The 20,584-nt window shown below is 40.8% G+C and overlaps 1 protein-coding gene across 4 annotated transcripts in view; it reads right to left on the bottom strand.

Annotated features, from left to right (window-relative positions):
• Positions 1-9,657, bottom strand: part of BLVRA (biliverdin reductase A) — a 54,927-nt gene extending 45,270 nt beyond the window's left edge. Inside the window, exons 1-3 of one of the 4 annotated variants that reach the window (XM_086697048.1) lie at positions 9,530-9,640; positions 3,877-4,013; positions 2,893-2,925 (exon numbers count right to left, since the gene is read on the bottom strand). In XM_086697048.1, coding sequence (XP_086553174.1) covers positions 2,893-2,900 — 8 coding nt within the window. In that variant the 5' untranslated portion in view covers positions 2,901-2,925; positions 3,877-4,013; positions 9,530-9,640. Of the gene's footprint in view, positions 1-2,892; positions 2,926-3,876; positions 4,014-9,529 lie in introns of all 4 variants that reach the window. The other 3 variants (XM_086697046.1, XM_086697047.1, XM_086697049.1) reach the window with 3 other exon arrangements.
• Between the last annotated feature and the right edge of the window lie 10,927 nt (positions 9,658-20,584).

Here is a 20,584-nt window from a genome sequence, read left to right as displayed (position 1 = left end):
TCACTTCTCAGCAAATTCCATGAGTACAAGTACCACATCTGTATTTTTTACCATTATAGGCATAAAGCCAAGTGTAGAGTCTGGTACAATGTACTGTTTCATAAATTTTAGATCAAAATAAAGAAAAGAGCAGGATTTACAGGATGGAGTGTGGGAAAGGAGTTAGGAGGATGTCAGGCTTCTAGGCCATGGAAATGGACAGCACTAGTGCCCTTCCGTACAGGGCCCCATTAAGAGAAGCTTACGTGGGTCAGGTGAAAAACAGCAGGTCCAGCTTGGGTGATACTGAGCTGGGAGTGCCTGTGGCACCTCTCAATGAAGATGAGCAATCCAGGCTTCCAGATAGATGGATTTGACGTTGAGGAGTAGGATCTGGTTGAACAGATCCATCTGGGGCATTCCTAAATCTGATCAATAAAATCTGTGAGACTGGATGAGCAGCCCAGAACAATGGTAGGGTGAGAAGTGTCCTGGGAAATGCAAAGTTTTAAGAAGCAGGCAGAAGAGAAGCCTAAGAAAAAGTATGAGAAGAAGTGAGCAGAGAGATGGGAAGAAATCCTGAGATATCATGGGAACATTGCAAGAACATGGCCGATAGTGTCAAATGCCTCAAGAAGAAAGTTTCCACAAAATTTGGCAATATGAGCTACTGGTGACTTTCAGCTGTAAAGTTCTGGTGGAACAGTGAGAACCATGTCAGACTGCAATGAGACTGACATAAAAGGAAAGCGAGGAAGTGGTCACAGATGCTGAACCATGAGTGTTTAAGGCAGAAGAGAAGGGAAGATAGTTAAAGGGAATCCAAGGTCTAGGAATGTTTTCAAAGGTTGACAGCAAAAGGCCACTGTTGCTGGGCCAGGCATTTTAGGCTTAATATTAATGCAAAGTTCCTACTTTTTCTTCAGGACTCCTAAGACCATAAGAATTTAAGTGAGTCACAGGGGTTTCACAATAAGGGGTCAGAGGCACCAGAAAGTGGTTAAGAGAAGTCAGCCCTGAAGTGAGGAAGGCCAGGGGATCAGGCAGTAGGGAGACTTACTTTTGACTTTTATCATTTTGTAGCTTTTGAGTTTTGTACTAGGTGTTTGTATTGACGTTACTACAAAAATAATTTTTAAAAATTATTATTTACGATGAATTTCTGTATAATGGTAAGAAAGAAGCCCGACTGCAGCAGGTTGAGAATGATTTGGGAGAGAGCAATAAAATGGAGAAATTACCCATGGACATCTCTTTCAAGCCTCCCTTTGAAAGAGATTGAGAACAGTAAGATTACAGTAGCTTGACAAGATATCATGTGTTATTTTATTCTGAAGAAAGTAAAAACTAAGGCATTTTGAAATATTAATGGGAACGAATTAGTAGAAATGAGGTTAATAATGCAGGTGGTAAGGGAGATAACTAGGGAAGCCATAAGAGGTCTGAAGAGGCAGCAGAATTTGCAATTCAGAGTATGGACAGGGGTCTCATGGGACAACAGAAATGTCTTGGACTAGATACTATAGGTTCCCTTTTTTCTTTCTATATCCAGCCAAAGCATGGGGTGGGGAACTGCTTGAGGGCAGGCCTGACTAGTCTAAGCTAATTGGCAAAATCTTGGTTCCTCTAACCCAATAATTAGTCCAGGAGTGGGCATGTGACATAATTCTTAATAAAACCTAAGGAGGCATTTGGTAGGACTTCAAAAAAAAAAAAAAAAAAAAAAAAAAGAAATTCCTACTTTTCTGGGAGAGCCACAGGAAGTTATCTCTTTCTCCTGCTCAAAGTGAATGAGGAAGCATGTAGCCTCAACGGGTTAACTAGCAGCCATCCCATAACCATAAGGGGAACCATCTCTAGGATAAAGCTAACACTTGGATAAAAAGCAGAACAGTGAAATGATCCTGGATCCTCAAGATTGCCGAGTCACCAGATCAACCAGCCCTGAAGCCTGCCCTCCATTTGGACTTCCAAGATAAAAAAACACGTGAAGTTGGATTTTCCTATGCTCACAGCCTGGAGCTCTCTCACTGACAGACATCCCTTCCACTGTGAGAAGAGCAGTAAGACAAATGGGAAGGTAGGAATTGAGAGAGATGATGTCTGATGGTTCTAATTTTTCTCTGTAAGGTAAAAGGTGGTCCAGATGCTAACAGTAAGGAGAGAGCAGGGAAGGGTGAGAACACTGGACCTGGCCATCCAGGGCAATGGGAAAGGGGGCCTCCTGCAGCTACATGGGGGCCAGGCTGGCAGTGCTGAGTACCCACTTGAGGGTTTAGAGATAGCTGCAAGCTGTAAACAGCATGAAGCTATACCACTCACCTCAGACCACTGTCCTGGGTTTGGATTGGTGGATCAACAGGACAAGAGGAAAAGAAAAGTTAGGGACATAAGACCAAGAGTGGTTGAAGAGATGAACCCCACAATTCAGTGGCTTGGAAAGGAGTAAAGACAGGAAGAAGCTGGTTAGTCAGGAAAAAGAACAAAACAGCCAAGTGACTAGACATCTCACCAGATCAAAGAACAGGGACAGTGGAATGGAGAACCCCCAGGAGACAATGCAGAGAGTAAGTGTCCCCAGAATAACACAAAGCAGGGCTCTAGGCCCAGCACCCCAACGCTGCCCCGCTGTCCACTCCATGCCTAGCTCTTGACTGTTGTTTCAGGATTAACTGCAATAGATAAATTCTAATCTAACTGAGGCTGGACAGACACAGATAAGAACTCAGAAGAGCCTAATTCCTCCTATATCACCCAGAGCCATGTGCACGTGGGCAGGTTGGAGGAGAAATGTTTTCAAGTTTGTGCAGATGTTTCTGAAAGCTCTCTAGGGAGACAAGACACTCTGTGAAAGAGAAATGAGGAATACTGCAAGAAAAGCATTCCTTAAACTGGTCCTTTTAAAGAACTTACCTCTGCATTCATCTTGGTCCCTTCCTTCAGTGGCTGTGAAGACAAAAGCAGAGGTCAGGACTCAGATGACACCTGCCCCACACTCCAGGCAGACACTCCCCGCTGCCACCCCACTCTCTCCCACACTACTTACTGTCCACTGGCCCTATCTTCCCCAAATGCCTCCACCACCTTGAGCCCTCCAGTAAGGGGACCCAGGCCAGTGTCTGATTCTGAGGCTGCTGGTGGTGGACTCCCCTGAGATGTCATGCCCGTGATGTTTCTCTGAAGAAGGACATTTCCAACCCCCAGGCACACCTCCTATACTAGATGAAGGACTGTAAACACAATGCCATGTGTACTTAAAAGAATAATGCTTGTCCCAAAGCTAGTGCTTGGAGAGGATAGCTTCGGGTCTGCCTTTCTTTTATGGAGACAAGCAGGGCAGCAGGAAATACACACTTCTTTTTTTTTCCTCCCAGCTGACTTTCTAAAGGATTAAATTTATTACGAACAGTTTGATAGGCTAATCTGAACCTGCAGCATTAAGGAGGAGGAAGGAAGGAACAAACAAGTCATCAGGAGTCGGAAGAAATGGGGAAGGAAAAAGGGACGGGAAGGAGAAACAGGAGAGAGAAGGAAAAGAAATAAAAAACTAGTACAGAATAATAGTGGCTCCAAACTTTAATGTACTCCAAGGACTGCTTGTTGAAAATGCATATTTCTGGGTTCTACCCCCAGTGTCTGACTCAGGAAGTCTACAGGGGAAGGGAGGCTAAAAATCGGGTATTTTCAACAGTCATCCAAGAGATCATGCACACATGGTCAGACAGCCACACTTGGAGAAACACTAGAACAGAGAGGCCTATAAAACTTAACTTTTTCATTTGTTTTTCAGAGCTGTTAGAATTGCCACTTTATTTCAACTAAGACTTGGGCAGGCAATGGCAGGGTGACTGGGTAACCAGAAATGACAAAGAGCTAAAGCCTCTCTAGCCCCTCTACCTGCGTGGGATGTCCAGGACGCCAATGCAGATGACTGCTCAGAGCTGGAGGAGAAGGAGGGCTCTCCAAGTCCTCTGGGAAGAAAAGGCCATGGTAGCCTCAATCCTTGGACCCATCCCTGAATTTGATCTTGTCCTCTTTCAAAATATAGAAAGAGTTGAGCACAGTGATGATAACCATGAATAAGAACAATGAAATAATAACATCAATTATTTGAAAAAACAAAAACAGGGGTGCCTGGGTGGCTCAGTTGGTTAAGTGTCTGACTTCTGCTCAGGTCATGATCTCTCGGTTGGAGTTCAAGCCCCACATCGGGCTCTGTGCTGACAGCTTGGAGCCTGGAGCCTGCTTCAATTCTATGTCTCCCTCTCTCTCTGCCCTCCCCCCAACTAGCTCGAGCGTGTTCTCTCTCAAAAATAAACATTAAAAAAATTAAAAAAACAAAAACAAAAACACTTGACTCCTGACAATCCTATGAACACCTGGGAGGTCACCTAGGCTGTGTGTTGAAAATAACCCATTTTCAGGGGCGCCTGGGTGGCGCAGTCGGTTAAGCGTCCGACTTCAGCCAGGTCACGATCTCACGGTCTGTGAGTTCGAGCCCCGCGTCAGGCTCTGGGCTGATGGCTCGGAGCCTGGAGCCTGTTTCCGATTCTGTGTCTCCCTCTCTCTCTGCCCCTCCCCTGTTCATGCTCTGTCTCTCTCTGTCCCAAAAATAAATAAACGTTGAAAAAAAAAAAATAAAAAAAAAAAAATAAACATTAAAAAAATTAAAAAAACAAAAACAAAAACACTTGACTCCTGACAATCCTATGAACACCTGGGAGGTCACCTAGGCTGTGTGTTGAAAATAACCCATTTTCAGGGGCGCCTGGGTGGCGCAGTCGGTTAAGCGTCCGACTTCAGCCAGGTCACGATCTCGCGGTCCGTGAGTTCGAGCCCCACGTCGGGCTCTGGGCTGATGGCTCAGAGCCTGGAGCCTGTTTCCGATTCTGTGTCTCCCTCTCTCTCTGCCCCTCCCCCGTTCATGCTCTGTCTCTCTCTGTCCCAAAAATAAATAAAAACGTTGGAAAAAAAATTTAAAAAAAAAAGAAAATAACCCATTTTCAGTAATTCCCCTCCCTTCTCTCTTCTCATTCCTCCTGTTTTGAGATCGGGTCTCATGACCCAACCTAGCCTGCACATATGCAATCTTTCCTTTAATAATCTGGAGGTTTCATGTTTCCTGAAAAAATATGAAAAAGGGAACTGCTAGAAGACAAACCCTAAAAAGCAGGAAGTGACAAAGTGGGTAAGCTTTCTTCTCAGATCTCAGGGAGTCAGTATAGGTGTGATATCTTGTGCATAAAATATCTCAGAGGTATGACTAACACACTGATAACAAAGTCAGGGAAAAAAGCCAAAACTAAGGCAAGGATGTGTGTTAAGCAACAGTCTTGACCACAGGGACTCCCCAGAGAACACACTTGGTTGCCCTCCCCTGCATAGATGCCCTATCCTAAACTCTATTGTGCTTTACTTATGTTCTTAACAACTTTAGTCTAAGCCTGCTTACAGCTTACATGTGAGTGGAAAAGCCAGATAACAAAATGCAAAAATATGAGGATAATAACAGTTGTGAGCTTACTTGTGTCAACTACTTTATATTCACACTAACCCATAAAACCCTTGACAAAAAGGCCAACACTAACGCCATTTTACAGATGAGATACCTGAAGTGCAGGGTGGGTAAAAGCGTTTGGTCTTTCACAGTCAAGGCACTGTAGCACTGCACTGTAATTTTCAGACTTTCTGGTTCTAGAGCCAAATTCCAGAGTGCTCCGGAGAACTTTACAGACTCTGTCAGACAGCTATTATGACAAACAGGAGAATGAGTGTTTGCCCTGCTTCAGTCATAGGCTAGCCAAGCAGCCATGTCCAAACAGATTCATCGTAGGCTGTGTGGCTGGACTTCATCTCTAAGGTCTGTTCTAGCTCTAAAATGTTCTGATTTCCACAAAAGGAAATTCAGATAACTCTTAAAATAGGTGGAACAATGCTCAACCTCAGTCAGTCATGATCACAGAATGCAAATTATTATTTCACAATTATTTCTGATGCTCTATCAGACTGTCAGAGATCAAAATGTTTGCCACAGTGCAGTGGTCAAAGTGTGGGGAATAGACTCTCTGACAATATCAGGGGGACTACAGATGGGTATCATCTCCATAGTGGGCAGCTTAGCAATGTCTATTACAAATCTAAATTCAGGCAACCTCTGACATAGCCATTCCACTGCTTCCAATTTGTCTCCAATCCCCAAATCATATTCAAGAGAAATTAAACTGCCCTAAGTCCTTTGTCTTCATAGAAACATTGCTACTACTTGCTCCTCACATGAGAACTTCCAGGAAAGTTTTCCTATAAAAAATGTCTACAAAACATTGTTAATAAACTCGACTGCTTCCCCAAAGAATCTGGGAAAGCAAAACAAAAGAAAACAAACAAACAAAAAATGATTTGGAGAAATGCACATGTGTGAAACAATCCCACTTACAAATCTACTGCATTAGGCATTAGCAATCTACCACCTAGGATGAACAGCACTGTCATGTATAAAGCACATTCAACTGAGGGATCCTTCCCATGCTCTTTTCCATCGAGCTTTCAACTCCCCTTAAGATGGCACTATCAGGAGGCAGAACCCTGGCCAGGTGAGATCTGGCTCTGCCTTTCCACATCTTCCCTGCTCATCACACAGCTCTCTCTTCCTCCCCACTGTCTTGCCAAGACTAGTTAAGGTTTGAAAAGAACCGAGGGAGAATTTTATTCTATATTTTAATATATTCTTAAATATCTAAGACCTAATCCTATAACAAGAAGATTTAGGTTTGTTTGCTAGTTTATTTCAAGGGTTTAATATTTAAATGGTCCAACTTAAGTTGGGCCAAAAAAACTTAAGTTTTTGACTTTTAGTATTATATTTAGAAATACTTATAGACACATTCTTATTTCCTTGATTTTTAATTCTTTTATACTTTTATATTTTAATCAATCTAAATAGTATTGTGGTGATGGCATAAGACTCTAACTATACTTTTCCCCCAAATAGTTGAGTTGTTCCCAAATCATTAATTGAATATTTCATCCTTTCCCCCAATGACTCATACATAACTTTTTATGAACACAGTTATTCTTTTTTTCACTTCCTCTACTGTGTCACTGACCTTTATTCCCATGCCTATAATATATTGTTTACATAACTGTGGCTTAACAATGTTTTGCTATCTGGCAGTTCAAGTTCTCTCATTAACTTGTAGAGTATTCCTATCTAGTCTTGCCTGTTTGGACTTCCAGATTAATTTTAGAATATCTTTGTCAAGTTAAAAAAACAAAAAAACAAAAAACAATTTCACTGGGATTGTGCCTATCATTGCATCAAACGTATAAATTAAATTAATGTGAATTAATAGGTTTTCTCATCGAGAAATATATGGTATGCCTGTCTAGGAGCAGGCACTTTAAGAAAAATTACAAAACAGAAGAATCTTGAGTTAGTTCCTGAATTACCACATAATAACAAATGATAGTTCAGGCTGCAGTGGTTCACTAGAAAAAGAAAAAAGGCAACACTTTTGCATAAAAGACCTTCTTAAACCAATTTAAATTAGGTTTCTCCTTTCCCCTACTGTGGCAGGTCTACTAACTAAACAGAGGTGGAGTTTGAGCTTTGACCCCAAAATATGAGGCACTGAGGTACACACAGACAAGTTATCCCTCTGGGGGATAAGAGCCTGCCTGTGACTCAAGAGCCCAGAATTCTACACCTGGCATGGGCACCCACTACCACTTTGACCAAGGCCAATGTACATGGCCTCTTACTGCCTTGGTTTCTGCACCACAAGAAAGGAAAGGGGGCAGATGAACTTTACACAAACTTAGATGATCTCTACACTCTCAGTGCTGACATGTTATAATTCTAACCCACTTCACTTCTATTTTTTCTTCTCCTCTGGCCTTAGCTTCCTCAGTGTTTGTCTTGGTTAAATGGAGGTAATTAGCTTCTCTCCTGGTTCTCTCATGGGCAGAACTGTACACAAGTAAACTGGGACAAGGCTTGGGTTATCAGAACCAGGGAAGCTTTCTTGAACACTCCCTCTAAACCTAAGCCACTCTCTTCCCCATCCCACCTTCTTGCCCCTCCTGCTCAATGTTCCTCCTATTCCTCATCACCATTTCAAAACTTTCTACCTTTTCTTTAAAGTGATCTTGATATAATAAGAGAGAAAGGAGATAGCAGAAGTCAAAATACTTTTAAGGAATAAACGTCTACTGTATTGAAACTTGTAAGGATACATCCATGTTTTTTTTTTTTTTTTTAAGTGACTTATTAATTCAAATTGCAAGCAATGTGCAACTCAGTTTCAAAATCGGGTTGAGATCAGGACATTCTGGGCCGATACATGTTGTTAGGCACTGATCCCCCAGCAAGATCTGAACCTTGACTCCCTCTTACTGAAAGACTAGTTCTTTCTGTAGGAGGAAACCATGAACTACTGAAGAGCTGACCACAGCACAACTGAGGAGTGGGGGTGGGCAAAGGAACACAGAGCTTCCACACAGGCAAAACGTGTAGGAGTAACTTTTTGTTTTTAACATTTTAAGAAGTCCTTACATACACAAAACAAAGCGGTGGTTGCCAGAGGGAAGGTGGGAAGAAGTCTCTAGCATGCTTTACTACCAAATGACTAGAATTGTGTAACTGAAGTTAACCGTCCTAGGATACTCAGCCCGCAAAACAATATAGACCTGCCTGTGCTATAAGGTAGCCACTTGACACGTACAGCTATGTAAATGTTAAATATAGGCTATTTCCATTACAACAGAAAGTTCTATTGGACAGCACTGACATACTTTCTTTTTCACCCAGACTTATTTTCTTCTTACATCGTCTCTGTCCCCAGTATCTTAGTCATTTATTTTTTATATTTATGTGTTACTATTCTACGTGATGTTGTCGTAAACTACGTTAATTTATTTGTCAAACAATTCAGGGTATCAGTACTTCGAAATATCTGTGTATATATTTAACCCTGTTGCTGCTGCAACCTTAGTTTTTTAGAGCGCACTTAATTCACGTAACCCTCACAGGGGTCTGTGAAATACCTGATACCTCCCAGTTTCCCAAGAGGAAAGTGTGGCGAGGAGTAGCTACCGGGCTTGCGCAGGATTCGTACCCGAGGAGCAGAACCCGGCCCCGCACATCTCCTGTGGGCCGAGCTGTCTCCCCCACGTTGGAGCTGCCTCGACAGAACCACTGGCTCAGCCTCAGTCCCCTAGGCTACACAGTAGATGTACGCAGCACCAGTCTACGTAAAAACCGAAACCATAAACTCTTCTTAGATAAAATACAGATTTTTTAAACACTCTTGCATTTTGGAGGAAGCCCCTTCCCGAGGGAGCTCGTAGCGATCACCAAGCCTCCGGACTGCTAGCTTCCCTCTGGGCCCAGCGGAGCGAGATAGGAGGCCCTGAGGCTGCGCCTGCGGTTTGGGGCTTGGGCCCGAGACCGCAGGGCCGGCGCCGGCCTCCGGGGGGCCGCGCTCTCCAAGCTCCTAACCCGAAGGCATTATCAAAGCTGCCCGCGACCCCCACTCCGCCATGGGAGCCTTACCTGCCGCGGGGCACAAAGCTCGGATTCTGCGCGCAGCCGCCTTGCTGCCACCTGACCGCCCTGCTGTAGGAGGCGGGAGCCGGGCTCGGATTGGCCGCGGCGCCGGAGGACGCGAGGGCGCGCGGGGGCGAGGGGGTGGGGGGAGAGCAAATGGGGCTGGGAGGGGAGGGGCCCTGTCTCCCGCCCGCTTCTGGGAGAGCCCGGCTCTAGCGTTCCACTCCGCTAGAGGGCCGCAGGGCTGGCTGTGAACCTGAGCTGCCTCTAGCCTGCCCCTCGGACTTCTGCCTTGCTCCGCTGCGGGGCCATTGGGAGCTTGCGAACAGGAGGAGATGACCTTAGGCCGTGCTCGGGACCTGCGAGGCCTGAGGGGGAAAGGGGTGGGGGCCTCACCAAGTGCTCTGTCCCTCTCCTTGGCCGCACCGCAACCACGTGAAACCTGCTCGGTTCTTTTTGGGCCGAGACCCAAGAGGCAGCAAAACTTTTTTTTTCTTTTTTTTTTTGGTGTTTCTTCCATTACCATCTTAATGATTTTAAGTGCACAGTTAAGCGGTGTCAAGTACGGTAACATTGTGCGATGATCACCACCATCCATCCCCTGTGTTGATCTTGTGAAACGCAAACTCTATACCCATTAAACAGTAACTCTCCCTTACCCCCTACCAAAAGAACAAAAGTATATTATACTTTTTGTCTTTATTATTTGACTACTCTTATGTTCCTCCAATAAGTGGAATCGTGCAGTATATGTCTTTCAGTAACTGGCTAATTTGATTTAGCATAATGTCCTCAAAGTTCATCTGTACTGTAGCATATTGCAGAATGTCTTCCCCTTTTACCACTAAACATTTAAGTCTTATCCATTCATCCATTGATGGATACTTGAGCTGCTTCCACAGTTTAGTTGTTGTGAATAATCTTGCTATGAAAAGTGGTGTACAAATACCTGAGACCCTGCTTTCGGTTCTTTTATATAAAGTACATACCCAGAAGTGGAACTATCAGATCATATGGTAATCCTATTTTAAATTATTTGAGGAACCACCATACCGGTTTCCATAATGACTAAACATTTTTACATTCCCACCAATAACGCACAAGGGTTCCAATTTCTCCACATCCTTGCAAACACACATTTTTCTGTTTTCTTGATGGTAACCATCCTAATGGGTATGAAGTTGTGTCTCACTGTGGATTTGATTTGCACTTCCCTAATAACTGGTGATGTTGAACCCCTTTTTGTGAGCATATTTTATCTCTTCTTTGGAGAAATACGTATTCAAGTCATTTTGAATCAGGTTTTTTTGTTGTTGTTGGTTTTAGGAGTTCTCTATATATTCTGGATATTAATCCTTTATCAGAGATATGATTAGCAAATATTTCCTCCCATTCTGTGAGTTCCTTTTTTTTTAAGAGATGGAAAGTCATTGAGGTTTTTTTTTAAGTTTATTTATTTTGAGACAAGAGAGTGAAAGTGGGGGATGGGCAGGGGGTGGAGGGATGGGGAGAGAGTCCCAAGCAGGCTCTGCACCACCAGAGCAGAGCCCAAAGCAGGTCTCAAACTCATGAACCTCAAGATCATGACCTGAGCCATAGTCAGATGCTTAACCAACTAATCCACCCAGGTGCCCCTATGAGTTACCTTCTTACTCTGATGATAGTGTCTTTTGATACAGAATATTTTTAAATTTTCATGAAGTCCAATTTCTCCAATTTTCCTTTTGTCACTGTGCCTTTGATATCATATCAGAAATCATGGCCAAATCTGATGTCATGAAACTTTTGTCCTATTTTCTTCTAGAAATTTTATTGTTTTAGGTCTTATTTTGGTCCTTGACCCATTTTTGAATTAATGTGGATATTCAGTTTTCCCAGCACCATTTATTGAACAGACTGTCCCTTCCCCATTGAATGGACTTGGCATTCTTGTCAAAAATTATTTGAACATATATGTGAGGGTTTATTTCTGCAGTCCCTATTTTATTCTGTTTAGTCAATATATCTGTCTTAATGCCAGTACTACACTGTTTTGATGAGCTTTGCTATGTATGAAAAAGAAATCATTGGAATTTTTTGGGACTGAATTGAATCTGTAGATTACTTTGGGTAGTATTGACACTTTAATTTCCATTTATTTATGTCTTCTTTAATTTCTTTCAGTAAGGTTTTATACTTTTCATTGTGCAAGTTTTTCACCTCTTTGGTTAATTTCTAAGTATTTTATTCTTTTTAATGCTACAGAATATCATCATCTTTTAAATCTATTGAGACTCCATTTGTGGCCTAGCATCATCTGGAAAACGTCCAATGTGTACTTGTGAAGAATGTGTATTCTGTTATTGTTAAGTTAACCATTCTGTGTATGTCCATTAGATCTAGTTGGCTTATTGTGTTCTTTAAATCCTCTATTTCATTACTTGTATTCTGATTGCTTTATCCACATTGTGAGTGGGGTATTGATGTCTGCAACTATTATTGTGGAACTGTCTATTTTGCCCTCCCATTCTGTCTATTTTTGCTTCATATATTTTAATGGTCTGTCACTAGGTACATGAATGTTTATAATTATTATATATTCTTGTTGTATTGAAAGTTTAATTAATATATATTGTCCTCCTTTGTCTCTTATAAACTTTTTTGATTAAAGTCTGTTTTGTCTGATATTATTAAAGCTACCTTTGCTCTCTTTTGATTACTATTTGCATGGAATATCTTTTTCCATCCCTGCACTTTCAACCTCTTTGTGTCTTTGGACCTCATATGAGTCTCTTGCATGTGTTTTTATCCATTCTGCCAATCTCTGTCTTTCGATTGGAGAGTTTATCCATTTACATTTAAAGTAATTACTGATGAGGAGGGACATACTTCTGTCACTTGCTATTTGATTTCTACATACCCAGTAGCTTATTTTTGTTCCTCATTTCCTACATAACTGTTTTCTTTTTTTAGTTGACTTTTTGTAGTGAAATGTTTACATTCCTTCCTCATTTCTTTTGTGTATATTCTATAACTATTTTCATTGTGGGTATGCTGGAGATTACATTTAACATCCAAAAATTATAACACTATAATTTGAATTTATATCAGCTTAACTTCAATAACATACAAAAACTATTCTCCTTTGCAGTTCTGTTCCCTCTTCCTTTTGGTTGTTGATGTCACAAAATTATTTCTTTATACTTTGTGTGCCCTAAAACATAAACTAATGATTTTTAAAAATCGTCTTTTTTTAAACGTGTTTAATGTTTATCTATTTTTGAGAGAGAGACACACACAGAGTGCGAGTGGGGGAAGGGCAGAGAGAGAGAGGGACACACAGAATCTGAAGCAGGCTCCAGGCTCTAAGCTGTCAGCACAGAGCCTGATGCAGGGCTTGAACCCATGAACTGGGAGATCATGAGCTGAGCCCAAGTCACGTGCTTGACCAGCTGAGCCACCCAGGCGCCCCAAAATATATTAGTCTTTTAAATTATATAGACAATATGATTTAGACTTACAAACCAATGTTAAAGTAATACTAACTTTTACATTAATAACAAATTTTCTTTAAATATATTAGTTTCTTAAATCATATGGAAAACAAAAAGTGCAATTACAAACCATTGTTATAATAATAGTAACTTTTATAATCTTGCATGTGTTTACCTTTGTTGATCTTTATTTTTCTGTATGGCTTTGAGTTACTGTCTACTGTCCTTTCATTTCACTCTGCAGGACTCTGTTAACCATTTCTTGACAAGTATGTCTGGTGGTCACAAATTCCCTCAGCTTTTGTTTATATGGAAATGTATTAATTTCTGTCTCCCTTTTTTTTTTCTTTCTCACTTCTGAAGGACAATTGTTTCAGATATAGTATTCTTGGTGGATTTTTTTTTTCATTTAGCATTTTAAATATATCCACCCACTGCCTTTTGGCTTCCAAAGTTTTTGATGAGAAATCTGCTGATAATTTTATTGGGGATCCCTTATATATGAAGATTCACTTCTATCTTGCTTCTTTCAAGATTCTTTTATTGTCTTTGCCTTCTGAAAGTTTGACTACCATGTGGGTTGGTGTGGGTTTCTTTGAGCTTATACTTAGAATTCATTGAGCTTTTGGGACATTTATATTTATGTTTTTCATCAAATTTGGGAAGTTTACAGCCAGAATTTATTCAAATATTCCCACTGCCCCTTTCTCTATTCTCCTTCTGGGACTACCACAATGCATATATTTTTCTGTTTGATAATATCCCGTAGGTCCTTTAGGTTTTGCTCACATTTCTTCAGTTATTTTTTTTTCTCATCCTCATACCCATAATTTTCATTGTCCCATCTTCAAATTTGCTAATTCTTTATTCTGTTTACTGAAGTCTCTCTCTGAATCCCTCTAGTGAATTTTCAATTTCAGTTATTGCAGTTTTCAGCTCTAGAATCTTTTCTTGTTTTCTTTTTAGGTTTCTATCTCTTTGTTGGTGTTTCCCTTTTGTTCATGTATCATTTTATTTACTTTACATCTTCCTTTAGTTTGTAGGAGGATTCTCACACAGAGAGTCGTGACACTAAGGCTTTTCTTTTCAGGAAGCAATTTTATTCCTGCAGGCACCACTCAGTTGTGTTCATACCCAAAGAACTGAGCCCCAAATGCCATGTGGCGAGTTTTTAATATATTTTTTACTTCTTTGTCTCCCATAACACACAAACATGCAGTCTGATTAAGTGGTCTCATGTTACAGGGTCGTGAGGGATGTTGTCACCTACTGGGATAGCCAGGTTGCCTTGAGGTTTTTTTTTTTTTTTCCTTAGGAGGACCCTACCACAAGTTCTCTGGACGTATTTAAGACAATTGTTTTGAAGATATTTCCAGTATATCTATCTTTTTAAAAAAATGTTTATTTATTTATTTTGATGGGGTGGCAGAGAGAGGGAGAAAGAGAATCCCAAGGAGAATCCGCATTGTCAGCGCAGAGCTGGACATGGGACTTGATCTCATGACTGTGAGATCATGACCTGAGCCAAAATGAGTACTTAGATGCTTAACCAACTGAGCCACTGAGGCTACCTTTTTCAAGGACAATTTCTATTAACTTTTTTTCGGTTGAATGGGCCATATTTTCCGATTTCTTTGTATATCATTTGTTTTTTTTGTGGAACACTGATCATTTGAACGTAATAATGTGGTAATGCTGGAAATTAGAGCTTTCCCCTTCCCGAGGGCAGGCTGATTTTTGTTATTTTTATTGTTTTTGTTTATTATTTTTAAAATTTTAATAGGTTGCCTCTATGGTGAAGATCAACCTGAAGTGTAAATTTAAGGTCTCCTCAGGTGTTTTTAGAGCCTTTCTGTGGGCATGTACAATCACTTTCTAATTTTCCCCATATATGCAGTTGCTTTTTTTATGTCCTAGTCTTTAATATCTGGCTCCCCAAAGGGGACGAATCGAAAAAAGAATGGGGGGAAATGGCAGTGGCCCTTTAAATCTGCCAGAAGTCACTTCAGTTGAGGTTTGTAACAGTGAAAGGAATTGCAACAATAATGGCTACCCACCTCTTTGCCAGAACTTCTGTGATTATAATTGGCAATCAGTGACCAGAGTACAGATATTTTGAGGACGAGCTTCTGGCTTCTGCAAGCTCCAAATAAGCTGCTACAAGAACACATGCCCACCTGTCTGCCACGTGGCTGGGGATAGGAGATGCGCAGCTACTACTGTGCTAAGAGCTGAAATTAACTGAAATTCACCACAATTTACCATCTACATCTTTCCTTCTAAGTTGCAAGCCTTCTTAGGACTCAAAAATTCCAAAATAGTTACCTTAGACAGATTCTGCCAGTGCAATTATTGTCTAAATTGGGGAGACTGATTTCTGATGCTTCTGAATCTACCATCTTCCCAGAATCAGGACTCTGGCCTTTAAGCTGACTAGTTTTTTTTTCTCTCAACAAAGAGTTCTTATCCTTTATCCTATGACCTAACAATCTTACTTAACTAAATGAGGTTTTCATTGTGTGTGGAGAGAGAAGGCAAACCTTTTTATCTTGGTTTTAAATTTTTATCCCCAGCCCATACCTGTCTCCTGAACTCCATATTCCTCTATCCAGCTCTCTATTTAGTATCAACTCTTGGGTGTATCAAATATATGTCAATCTTAACATGTTCTAATCCGTGCCCTGAACTTTTCTCCAAAACTTATCCTTCCCGTATTATCACCATATCATTGGCAACTCCATCCTTCCAGTTGTTCAGGCCAAAACCTTTCGTCTTATCCTGACTCATCTTTCTTTTCTTTTTGATTTTTTTAAAAATTTTTATTCAGTTTTGAGAGACAGAGAGCATGAGTGAGGGGCGGGCAGAGAGAGAGGGGAGACAGAATCCGAAGCAGGCTCCAGGCTACAAGCTGTCAGCACAGAGCCCGATGCAGGGCTCAAACCCATAAACAGTGAGATCATGATCTGAGCCGAAGTCTGCCACTCAGCCAACTGAGCCACCCAGGTGCCCCTCATCTTTCTTTTCTATCCCACATCTATGGGTCAGGAAATTCAGTTGGCTGGATCTTCCTAGCATATCTAGAATCTGATTACTTGTTACATTACATTACATCATCACCCACCTGAGTCACTGAAGTCTCCTCTCTGTTCTTCCTGCAGTTTATCCCTCCTGCAGCACAAGAGGGACCTTAAACAAAATGAAATATCATGTCCCTTCTCTGTTCAAACCCTCCAATGGTCTCCCATTTAAATCAGAGTAGAAGCCAAACACTTAAAAGACCCTACAAAGCCCTATATGATCTACTTCTCTGTTACTCCTGCAACCTCATCTACTATGACCTTCCCCTTGGATTGCTCTGATCCAGTCACTCTGAACTTCATGTTCCTCCTTGAGCAAGACAGACAGGATTCTGCTGTAGCGTCTTTGCACTTGCTGATCCCTCTGTAATGCATGGCTGATTCCCACTCTTCCTGATCTTTGCTCAAATTGCACATCAGTGAGAACTACTCTGACAGCTCCATTCAAAATAATCACCTGCCCTGCTCCTGACTTCCTTAGTTTACTATATCTTTTCCCATAGCACTTTCACCTTCTAATGTATTCTATTATTTATTTATTATGTTTATTATTTACTGCCTATCTCTTCTATCCACCTTAATTCTTTCCTCTTGTGCCATGATATATAACTTTTCTTAAAAATAAATAACTACACAAAAGGATGCCATATTTTCACTGGCAAAGCTTAGGTCACTAAACTCTGGGATCTGAATGCAAGGTCACTTTAAATAATCTGTATGGAGAACTGGTTCCCCAAAAATGGAATGCTGAATTCTGTTACTAGGATGAGAGATGCTGGCTAAGCAAAACTCACAGATGTTCACTTGCTGAGTCAGACTAGCATACCCAGAAAAATTTTGAAAAAGCCTGTAAGAGGGGCCATATGTGTCCTCACATATAAAGTGAAAGATGAAACCACTAACATCCTAACTTTCTGATAATGATGTGTTACAAATGTGTTAGCTTACTTATTTTAATCCTTATTAAGTCTGATTTTACTTTCAGTTTCTATGCCATTTTTGAATAGGAACTTCTCAAGGTACAAGGTAGTACAGCCTGAAGAATTCTCCAGCCTAAAGAGTCTGGAGGTGGTAGGTTTTGGGGACAGTAACAGACTTCCTTAGGCCACATGTAACAGAAAACCCTACTCAAACAGCATTAAACATATAAGAACCTTTTTTAGGGCTCCAGTTCCATTTCTCTAACATTCTCTTTGCATACCCCCCCATACGAGTAACAGATTTTGTATCGGTTTTGGTTAAAACAAAAGGATACACTAGATGTAAAATTCTAGGATCAGCTCTTCAAGATAGAAGAAGGAATCAAAATGAAGAGATGATTTGGCCAAGAAATCTCCAATGAGTTCTTGTTGTGCTGTGACTTTCCCTTTTTCCCGTTTGAGGGAAGCTGCAGCCAGGCTATTTCCCTACTATCACACCTACAGGCTACCAGAGTTCAGCTGGGGAACTTGGTAAGTATGTCAGTGCACTTGGGGAACTTTCTGGACTGTCATCTGTCTCCCATCTGGGAGAGACAGGATGCAGACACTGAGGTAGGCAAGCCAGCTGTGTGCTGCTGTGGAGTTGGTCAGCATACACAGAGGGTCAGTTCATAGGACAAATTTGAGTTTCCTGTTGGTATGGGCGATGCAGGAGGGAGAGTCCTCTTAGGTCCAGTCCAATAAAGCTGGCTGAAAGGAGAAAAAGATCCCCTCAGCAAGAAGCTGGAGGTGAATATCAGATTTGTAGAGGCAAGGGAAGGAGTCACAGTACATCTGCCTTTGACTTTCCCAATACAAAACTTCCTGTAGACTTAGCCCGCCTTTGATAACTTCATTTTAGAGTAGATCAAAACACATTAGCTACAAGCTCCAGCTCCCTCCTCCAAAGACCTCTGAATGCAATTTTAAGCCTCTGCAGCCCATTGGTTAGAACTAGCCCATGGCTTCATCCAACTGCTAGACAGACTGGAGAATATAGGGGACCAAATGGAATATTTAGTAGGTCATACTCTCTCTGCTATCTAAGGCCATAATGTCATCCAGCATTCTACAAATATTTATTGGGCATATACTATGAGAACTGGTACAAGGCACTGGGAAAACATGTTAAAGAAATAGTTCTATACAACAGAGTTTTGAGGGTGTTGTAGCTTTGGAAGTATGTCAGGCAAAGTCAGGAGAGTGCAGTATCCAGCATACTGGATACTGTTTATGGCCTGTTTATGAACACTTCTAAGATACTGCCTGAGGAGGGGGTGTTGCATAAGGTCCTGCATATGTAGGTAGGAATGATCATGAAAAAAAAAGGAAAATAAATGCAAATGTGACCTTATTTATAGAAACAGGTGGGGGAAATTTGAGGACATTGGAAATATATCTACATATTCTAAAATTTTGAATGTTGGCAACACATAGTTGGGAAGGGATTACCATATTATCCATTATAATGTGAATGTCAGATTTGTAGAGGCTGAGGAAGGAGTCACAGTACATCTGCCTTTGACTTTCCCAATATAAAACTTCCTGTAGACTTAGCCCTGCCTTTGATAACTTCATTTTAGAGCAGATCAAAACACATTAGCCCCAAGCTCCACCTCCTTCCTGAGAAAAAACAAAAACAAAAACAAAAACTTGTGCTCTTAAAAGAGTTACATCTGAATCCCCTTTAAGATTTGGAGGGATTCCTCCTTTCCTGGAAATACTGCTTAAGAAAACTGTCTCCATTTTATGCTATTTAAATTGTCTACCCAGAGAAATGGCTCTCAACTACCTGCCTCATCATTTACCTCTCTACCCCTTTCTTTCCCTTAAGGTTCTTCCACAATTGACATTGGGCTGTCTTTATTGGCTCCTTGTATTGGCCCCATATTTTCTTTTCTCTCTGCAAAATATACTAACTAATGCTAAATACTCACAGTTCTAGTATGGTACCCACTTTTATACCAACCCCCTGGGCAATACTCACCAAGTAGTAAATGGACTGTTATAGGTTGAATGATGTCCCATAAAAATAAAAAAAGATCTGTTAAAGTCCTAACTCCCAGGACCTCAGAATGAGACCTTATTTGGAGGTAAAGTCTTCAGAGCTATTCAAGTTAAAATGAGGTCATTAGGGCAGGCTCTAATCCATTATCCCTGGTGTTCTTATGAAACAGAGGAATTTGGATACAGAGATAGACATACACAGAGAGAAGACATGTAAAGACAAAGAATTGGAGTGATGCCTCTACAAGCCAAGGAATACCAAAGATTTCCAGCAAACTATGTAAAGCTAGGAAGAGACAAGAAAAAAATATACCTTCTACAGGCTTCATAGAAAACATGGCCTACTGATACCTTGAATTCAGACTTCTAGCCTTAAGAGTTGTGAGACAGTAACTTTGTACTAAGTGATCCCAGTTTGTGGTAGTTTGTTATCTCAGCCATACAAAGCTAATGCAGTCTGTGTATGTCAATGCCAGTTATATTAATTATCATAATAATGTTATTTAAGTAAATATATATAAATATATTTAAGTAAATATATATAAACATATAATGTTATTTAAGTAAATATATATATTTGAATTCAAATATATATTTGATATAATTCAAATATATTTGAAATATATATATTTATATTTATATATATTTCAAATATATATGTCCAAATATATATTTGAAATATATATCAAAGAATTAATGTAAAAAGAAGCTATTGTTTCTAAGATTTAAGTTGAATGCTTTGGAAAGACTGGATAGGAGTGAGTCAATGCGAGGGGCACCTGGCTGGCTCAGTTGGTAAGGTAAAGCATGCAACTCTTGATCTTGGAGACGTGAGTTTAAGTTCCACTTTGGGTGTGGAGACTATTTAATTTAAAAAAACAAAAAAACAAAAAACCAAGAAGTGAGCCTATGTGAGGTTCAGCACTCAGAATACTTTGAAAGTATTTCTCCTTTAAAGAAATAAAGGGGCGCCTGGGTGGCGCAGTCGGTTAAGCGTCTGACTTCAGCCAGGTCACGATCTCGCGGTCCGTGAGTTCGAGCCCCGCGTCGGGCTCTGGGCTGATGGCTCAGAGCCTGGAGCCTGTTTCCGATTCTGTGTCTCCCTCTCTCTCTGCCCCTCCCCCGTTCATGCTCTGTCTCTCTCTCTCTCTGTCCCAAAAATAAATAAACGTTGAAAAAAAAAATTTTTAAAGAAATAAAAACTGGACCTCTTTCATGATGCTTGGTGTCATTCGTGCAAGAAAAATGCTAATCCAAACAAATGCCTTGAACCTACAAAAAAGATTGACAAACAAATACACATTTATGTGTTTTAAGTTAAAATATTTGAGAAATGTGGGGCACCTGGGTGGCTCAGTCGGTTAAGTGTCCGACTTTGGCTCAGGTCATGATCTCACGGTTTGTGAGTTTGAGCCCCACATAGGGCTCTGTGCTCATAGCTCAGAGCCTGCAGACTGCTTCAGATTCTGTGTCTCCCTCTCTGCCCCTTCCCCCACTCACACTCTGTCTTTTTCTCAAAAATAAATAAGCATTAAAAAAAAAAAC

The sequence above is a fragment of the Puma concolor genome, chromosome A2 (genome assembly GCF_028749965.1).
Source record: "Puma concolor isolate L17-30 chromosome A2, mPumCon1.1.hap2, whole genome shotgun sequence".
NCBI lineage: Eukaryota > Metazoa > Chordata > Mammalia > Carnivora > Felidae > Puma > Puma concolor.
Note: the sequence above shows the minus strand (reverse complement) of the source record. Positions and strands in the feature narration are given on the sequence as shown.